Here is an 8,425-nt window from a genome sequence, read left to right on the forward strand (position 1 = left end):
GGCCATCGGACAAGCATCATTTTCCTCCTAAATATATCATCAATAAATAAAGGGTTAATTTAGTCGAGCATCTTGCAGACATTGATTAAGTTAGAGCAACCTTGCTGCTGCAATGATGGCCGCAGATGGCGATGATGCTAATGAATCGACCAAGCTAACGTAACAGAATTATTTGTATCATTCAGATGATTAAATTTTTGTATTAAATGCTCAATAGATTGATATGATATTCTGCTTCTTTCCAGCCATAAACAACGCAGGCAATTATTGAAGAAGGAAAAACGTCGCCAAAAGAGAATCATATTAGCTAAGGAAAAGGAAGCTGAACAAACTAAAAGTACTCTATGCAATATATAAATTAACTATAAGAGACCTTAAAATTTATATAGCATATAGTAGATATTATGACCTTTGTCTGAAATTGTTCAAATTTTGATTCGATGTGTTATGCATGGCACCTCCAATATGTGTAGTCGTAGCTGCTGCAGGTGATCGTGTTTACTGACAAAGAATACATGTATAAGTTTTACACAAACCCCAAAGGTGGATAGTGCACGAAATAATATTCAAGTTTTACGGAATTATTGCCCTTACTTATATCATCATAGGCAGTGGAGAATGTTGCATTGAATGATGTGATTATCACTTTCAAGATTTGCATTAGTTATTAAAATCGAGATTTAGGGATTAATCATAGTATACTTATACCCATATAGTAGTAATGACCTGCAAAACAATATAGTGAATGTATGCATTCTCCATTCTATCTTACTCAACGTTACTTTTGCAATTTAATTCTCTAGATCCTTCGTAATTATAATCACTATTAAAATTTATTACACTGCTTCTACGTTTGTACTGACGAAAGCTCAATTGTTAGCTTATTTATGAATATTTTTTACTACTGTTGCATATCTGGTTAGCCCTTGACGCCGTAATTGAGAAGCATGGTAGTATGTAAGTATCAAATTACGTACGCATATTTAAATATGGCATACGCATTGGAGTGAATTACTGACGAAATGGTAAAGACTGTTTATTGATTTCATCTTATGACTGTTTCAACAGTGAGGGATATGAGGAATTTCAAGTAGGTAAAGAAGAGGAGGAATTGAAGGAACGGTAATTTATTTTTACGACTTATATTCTATTTGAATTGACACTTTCTATAGGTGCATATGTCTAATGTTAATTCTTCATGTAATGGCTTGAATAGAGCTAGATTGCATCAGGTATGGCTAAAAAAGGAGGAAAAATTTAGAAATGAATTCCAGTCTAGGCAGGAACTAATCAAGAGAATACAAGAAGAGGAGAAGCAAAGGGTGAGTACAATTATTTGATTGTATACAGATCTTGATGATGCTGTAATGACGGTATTTCGCTAAAAATTTGTCTCTTCTGCAAATATCATAGGCTGCGGAAAATAATGTTAGTATGGAAACAGATTATCAGGAAATTGACTGGCTTTCATGTTATTTGTATCATGTTCTGGTAGACCATATTATGTTGTTAATTTTCTTATGGAGGCTGTATACTGTAGATATTAAGTCTATACAGCCATATACATTTTAAAAATACGACCTACAAACTTGTTAATTGATATTCTTTGTAGCTTTGAGGATTATAAAATTTTGCTATACTTTCTGTGGCGACATAGCCTGATTTAAAATGTTAATGACTTTACGCAAATTAAACGATTAAATAGGGCTACTGTAAAAACTAACTAGCCTATGACTATGTTACTTCGCTTAACTTAATAAACCTCAAATTAGGAAAGCAACACATCTGGCAGCGATGCGGATGAATCAAATCAGGTTATTGTTCTCAACTTTATTTTCAATATTCAGTAAATATAGCTAGGGATGCAACTTATTTACGTAATTAATTGATCTTAAAGTTTCTGAGACTGTTTGATGTTTAATATGAATGTTATAAAATTCATTAGGATAAGACGCCATTCCATAATCCCTTTGCTGCGTCAACTAACAATCAGTATGTTAAAGGCGAAGAGGTAAATATGGTTGCATCATCTCTAAGTAGAAATGTTCCTTCTTAAATGCAATGATAAGATTATGCAGCAATAGCTGTTGTGAATTGTTTAATGTTTTAGTGATCTGTTATGATTGTTGTACCACATATGCCTCACTTTTTACAGACTTTTGTTGAATCAAAACCATGCCCGTTCTTCAATAAAACTGGAGTTTGCAGATTTGGAGATAGGTTATAATTGTTAATGCAACACAGATTATACGTGCAGATATCGGGCTACTTAGATTTGTCAAAACATTCTTTTCCGTAGGTGTTCTCGCTTACATGTACATCCTGAAAGTAGTCGTGTGCTCCTTATACCAAATATGTTTACGAGTATTGGTTTATCGGAAGGTTTACAGGATGAACAAGAATTTGATACTAACTTAGAAGTAATTAACAGAATCCATTATTTTTTAATAGTTTTGGAAAGATTTCATGGTACCTTTTGTTGTCGTTATCTTAGTACTCCGAAAATGACTTAAGATCACAATTTATAGAATTTTATAACGATATTTATCCAGAATTTCAAGCTGCTGGCGAAATTAGAGAATTTAAAGTATGAATAGTCATGAAGTTATTTACTAATGAATATGATTTATGATATCTATTTAACAAATGCTTTTCTTTCTATTAATTGTAATTGCTGTTTATCAATTATCTTTTCAAGATTTGCTGTAATTATGAGCCTCATCTTCGCGGTAATGTGTATGTAGAGTATCAGAGGTAAGACCTACTTGAGAATAAGGAAAACTTAAATGATAATTGTACTAAGGTTTATTGCTAAATCTGATATTATAGTGAAGAAGAATGCCATAAAGCTTTTCGGATGTTTCATGGTCGTTGGTACGCACAGCGGCAGTTATTTTGCCAATTTTCTCCGGTTAATAATTGGAAGTCTGCTATATGTGGTTCGTTGCTTCAATATTGCATTTACTTGTATACCTGTACCGATTGTTTGATACATTTTCGTAACTATCATAAACCTATTTACTTTCCTTTAAGGTTTGTTTCGTCAAAAACGCTGTCCAAAAGGAAAGCATTGCAATTTTTTGCATGTTTTTGAAAACCCTGTAGCACAGTCTACAAGATCTGCCTTTAATGATAGACATAGAAGACATAGTTTTAATAATAATCGTTCCGTGAGAGACTATGGTAAAATAGAGAATAGAAGTTCACGTTCCGATAGGCACCGCAATCATGATGATAGAGTGAGAAGGTCCGATTGGCACGATAGACATAATCGACGTGACAGAAGGTATAGATATGTAGATGTAACTATTGCTGGTCGTATGCACTATTTTGTATTATTAACCTTACCTTAAATATCTTAATTTATGATGAAAACCGTTGGATTTTAGTCGAGACAATGATAATTATCGTCATGAAAAGCGATCGAAGCGGTCACGATCACCGACACATGATAGCGATAATCACGTAGATCGAAAACGTAGGAAAAAGCATAAACATAGATCCCGAGATTCTGCGGACAAGGAAGAAAGCCAGCGCGAGTCTATTCGATCAGAGAAACGGGACCGGAAATCTCATCACAAAAAGAAGAGATCTTCTAGTAAGCATAATGAATAGCACAGGAGGTAATTCATCGGCTTACTAATTAGGAAGAGTAAATCTATTACATGGGCAATTTGGTCAGACTGTCTTAGGAACCGTGTTTTATCATACGAAAGGAAGATTAACTTAATCTATGTTATATCACATTGTATATAATGCTAATGCTCCGAGGGAGAAGCAACCGTCACCACGGTCCAAAAAACTAGACACTCTAAAATATACACTATTGCTTTCTTTGTGTTGGTAATTTCATGAAGATAAAATTTTAGGTATAGTTTATTCTTACCTTTAATAACGAAATTTACATGAATTTTATACAGACGCTGTATGCACACAAAGTGCGTTAGTAATATTTTTCACAAAGCTATTAACATATGATACATAAAATAGCTCAAAAAAGGAACTCATTGTATTGTATTTATCAACAATTCGACAGAACATACTGAAATAAAAAAATTGATCGTAATTATATATCTGAAATTGCTCCTATATGAATTAGTATGAAGCATGCGCCAAAATGTTAACGTGTAATCACGCCGGCTGAGTAAGCGCAAGTTTGTTGACATTGAAATCAGCTATAGCTCAAAGTGTTCTAGTCAGATAAGTACTGCAAGGACATTATTTTACATGAATGGTATACTCCAACACAGACAATCTTGGAAACGTTACAATGTTATTTCGCAAATTAGAAAAATTGCTACAATAAAAGAAGGTAAATTCCCTTTAAATTTTTTAGAAAAGAATATCGGTACCATACCTCTAGAGCGGGTAAGTATCTTACATAATTCAAAGACTTAGATCTTAAAATAGAACAGCGTAAAAATTTAGTTTATTACCATACATCATCATTTTTTTCCATTTTTAGTAACATCCTGCTAAGCTCTTGTAAGAGGATTGTAGCTATGACAGTACAGCTACTAAATATAAAGATTTTTAAACATTTTTGAGCCGTTACAACGTCATCCTGTACATCTACTGTTGATAACTGACGCTATCTTCTAGTTCCTTAATACTGCCAAGGTGACCATTCCGAGTAAAAACGATGCAATAAGCTTGTAAGTCACAGGAACATGAAGAAAAGTTGGTACATTGCCCGCTTTTTCTTCTGGCAATGGTAACAGCAAAATGGCAATACAAATAATGGCCAATAGGACAACGATTACATTAATGCCACTATCTAGTAATGTGAGAAAGATATTTGGAGCTAGTGTTAGCAAGAAGCAATGTACTGCTACTAAAATGTCATATTGAGGTACATCTATATTTCTCGAATACATAGTATTATGCAATCGCAATTGTGAGTGCAGAATGGTAGATGGTAATGTACCGGATACGTGTTAAACGATTATTACATGGACAAGTACTTGCTAGCTAACTCGAACTTGGGAACAACTATCCGGACCATAAATTAGCTATAAATGTTATACTTTAGCCACAGAATAAATAAATGGTAAATGATAATCAAGGTTATAACACCGTCAAACCTTGTGAATCGTTGATATTGTTGCTGCCATGGCGTTGCATGAAACTTTGACTATTATCATTAATCTGCAAAGGTTATGATAAATTTATTAAAAGACATCCTGTGTCCTATTTCGAGAAGTATAAATTGAATTACAACATGATCACTTGTGATATTAATGTCAATTACTTACTGAATTTCGGTTATCGGAATTATCAGCTGTAGATCCGCTTTCGACGGCAACTTTGATATCTCTCTTTCCAATGATTTTGTCTACACCATGTTCGTATAACTGAATACGAAACTTGTTGTTATGCAAATCTTGCAGCGGTTTTTCGTCATTAAAACGTATTAATCTAGATGAGACAAAACATTCATAGCTGAGCTACAGCTAATCTTAAATGCGATCTATGTAAGTGATATCCGATACTTGACCAAATGAAACTAAATTACAGATTCTTGTCTGCTCAAGGTGTGGTTATCAACTAGCCATTTATTGATGTTAAGTTGTCGAGAGTGATTTATTAAAGCGCTCGGAAAAGGAAAACTAAGCTAGAGTTCCAGCTTGAGCTATTATTATTAGTGTAATTTTGTAGGTTCCTGTATAGCGTTTAGTAATTTAATTTTTACCAGGAAATAGCACAAACTTAACAAATTGTACCGATATAACTACGAGCTTTTCAAGTTTACGAAGTGATGATTTCTCTTTAAACCCTTGGTTCGATATAACTTATAGCATGTTTTGTGTCATTTAGGCAAATCAAATTCATATTGTGGTTACATTTAACACTCATTTTGTGTCAATTGACAGTAGTGTAGCCAATGCTATTGAATATTGAACATTGTAATACAGGTCTATAGAGTTGATGTGTTTCTGTGAAAGAATGTAATTTGATACAGAATCATCAACCTAGAGAGTAAGATGAGATCTCTGCTTACTAACATATCGACACGGCATTTAGTCTTGATTAAACCTTCACTATCGGATAGGACATAATTCGACGGACAATTGGATAGCACTATGTAGAAAAGAAGAAAGAAATAATATTTCATTGATTGATTTTAAGGTATACACGTAAAGTATAATCTATTAACGTAATATAAAGTGTAATTATAATTATTACAGCTTTAGATTGTGGCATAAGACTAGGGTATAGTAAAATATGCTGATAGTCCTAAAAATAGCAATACTATATACAGTACAGTATAATCATTAGTCAAGTAAAGGTGTGATCAGATATACAGTAGTTATAGTACAGCATAGTGTAATAAGTTCTGCAATAGCTTGACACAGTATAGCGATGAGACAAACAAGTCATCATCAAAGCTCATCGCTATCTACGTAATACTTTATATATTACACAGTATGTACTAATTTTGACATGCTAGTTGTTAATTCTTGTTGGCCGATTAAAGTATATCTCATTATCTACAAGGAAATTGTTATTCTATGGTATAGAAACAATATTCCTTGTTATGATCATTCTATATTGAAAGTCGCTTTTCTTAAATATATACTTTTTAGTTCTTGTAGGTCAAGCGAAATGACTAGAGTACTTACTATCTTATACTAAAATAGCTATCAATTCATGTTCTAGTACAGATGTAAACAACGTTTATTATTATCATGTTTATGCGTATGTTGCCTGGGTCGCTTTCTTGTCCGTATAATTTATCGTACTGGGTATGCATGATGCACTAAGTTTGACAGATTTTTAAATCCTGTAGGGTTATAGCAAAAGTACATTAAAGTTAACTAGAGTGTATGGTGTCATGTATTAAGATAAATGTCATTCCATGTTCTAGTCTATAGGTGAAAACAATGTTTATTATCATGATCATTCTACAGTATGTTGTCAAAGTCGCATTTTGTATACTGTACTATATGAATAAATGTACAACGGAGGTATTTCTCCTGTATCTCTCTGACATATCCTAATTTTGACCTCCTTTTTCTTGTAGTAGAGTTATAGGTAAAGTACTGTTAACTAGAGTACAGCTTGTCCTTTACAAAAGTATTGATCATTTCATGTCCTAGTAGAGGCGTAAATCCTGTTTACGATAATGATTATTATTCAATGCTACCTAATTCACTTTCTTGTATTTATGGTATGTAGTAGGTATGTACTAATTTTGAAGTCTTGTAGCATTGTAGGTAAAGTAAGATAGACCAGAAAAAGTCTTATCCTCTACCAAGGCGACAGTCATTCTGTGATGTAAACATTATTTACTTATTTTTTGATGATGTTAATGCTATCAGAGTTGCTTTGTTGTATACAGTACTATACATTATACAGTCGATCGTATTGTACCTTAAGTAAAATATCAACGACAAATGCTGTACTCAATCCTTCAACAAGAGTCCTACTTCCAATAGGTAGGATACTAAAATTTTTCTGTTAGGAATTGCCACCGTACTTAGATTAGTATTTAGATATTATAATCATCAGCTGCAGTAAGTTTCAATACCCTATACTGTACCTTTCAAAAGTAAATCATGCAGTGAGAGTATAGTACTATCTATTCTATACTTGCGCTGTCAACTTGAATAAAAATACTTTTCTCCGATTGATCATAATAACATTCTACAGAGCCAAACATGAAAGTAAGTCTGTCGATTTACCTTTAAACCGTACGGTAAAATCGTAAGTGTTATAAATAGTAAGTATTTGCTTGTAACTCGATTTATCATTCTCGATGAAGGATAACGTAGTCGGGAAAGCGAAGACCGGTACATTTTCAACGGTAATATTGTTGTTGTTGTTGTTGTTGTTGTTATTACTTTGTGAAGTTATCATGGATAATTTCTTGGACGATTTCACAGAAGATTGCATCAAGGAATGAAAAATAGATCGTATGAATTAATCTAATTAATAGGCTATAAGCTTGAATTTCTATTCTGGTTGAATTAATTGGCCATCATGAAGGACATGATCGAATGTTTCTGCTCATCTCGTCATAGCCAAGAAGTGATTGAAGATGAAATCTCAAAGAGGATCGCTGAATGATGATTTCTTTCTAGTGTTTTACTACTTCTACTGTCATAGTGTATCGCACCCTCTATAATACCATGGTCAAGACTAAGGACATGGTACTGTACCGTATTAGTGCACGTTGCCAGATCTGAGCCAGATGATATAGTACACTAACTCAGCAAGATTGGCATTATGTCATGTTCTGACTAGGCTGTGAACTGTATATAATTATTCTTTTTCGATATGAAATAGTACCGGCATAATTATTATTATTCATTACCAAATGAACTATTATAGCTTGATGATGCCGACTACACCATCAATTTTTTCTTTTACCTGTATAGTCTATCTATATACAAGTCGTGTGCCAGCAATGTCTAATGCCAGT

At 33.2% G+C, this 8,425-nt stretch overlaps 2 protein-coding genes across 2 annotated transcripts; one reads left to right on the plus strand and one right to left on the minus strand.

Annotated features, from left to right (window-relative positions):
* Positions 1-451: 451 nt before the first annotated feature.
* Positions 452-3,985, plus strand: TRIADDRAFT_55208 (uncharacterized protein; the record flags this gene model as incomplete). Its single annotated transcript, XM_002111293.1, has 15 exons — positions 452-488; positions 924-957; positions 1,069-1,122; positions 1,217-1,322; positions 1,414-1,491; positions 1,773-1,814; positions 1,946-2,011; positions 2,156-2,220; positions 2,300-2,420; positions 2,495-2,587; positions 2,699-2,754; positions 2,830-2,939; positions 3,034-3,286; positions 3,390-3,598; positions 3,921-3,985. The coding sequence occupies 15 exons, from the start codon at positions 452-454 to the stop codon at positions 3,983-3,985; spliced, it is 1,389 nt and encodes a 462-aa protein (XP_002111329.1).
* Positions 3,986-4,598: 613 nt separating this feature from the next.
* TRIADDRAFT_55209 (uncharacterized protein) lies at positions 4,599-7,896 on the minus strand (the record flags this gene model as incomplete). The annotated part of the gene is made up of 5 exons (XM_002111773.1): positions 4,599-4,777; positions 5,085-5,148; positions 5,256-5,418; positions 6,006-6,081; positions 7,686-7,896. 5 exons carry the CDS (start codon positions 7,894-7,896, stop codon positions 4,599-4,601), a joined length of 693 nt encoding a protein of 230 aa, XP_002111809.1.
* Between the last annotated feature and the right edge of the window lie 529 nt (positions 7,897-8,425).

The sequence above is a fragment of the Trichoplax adhaerens genome, genomic scaffold (genome assembly GCF_000150275.1).
Source record: "Trichoplax adhaerens TRIADscaffold_4 genomic scaffold, whole genome shotgun sequence".
In the NCBI taxonomy this organism is placed as follows: domain Eukaryota; kingdom Metazoa; phylum Placozoa; class Uniplacotomia; order Trichoplacea; family Trichoplacidae; genus Trichoplax; species Trichoplax adhaerens.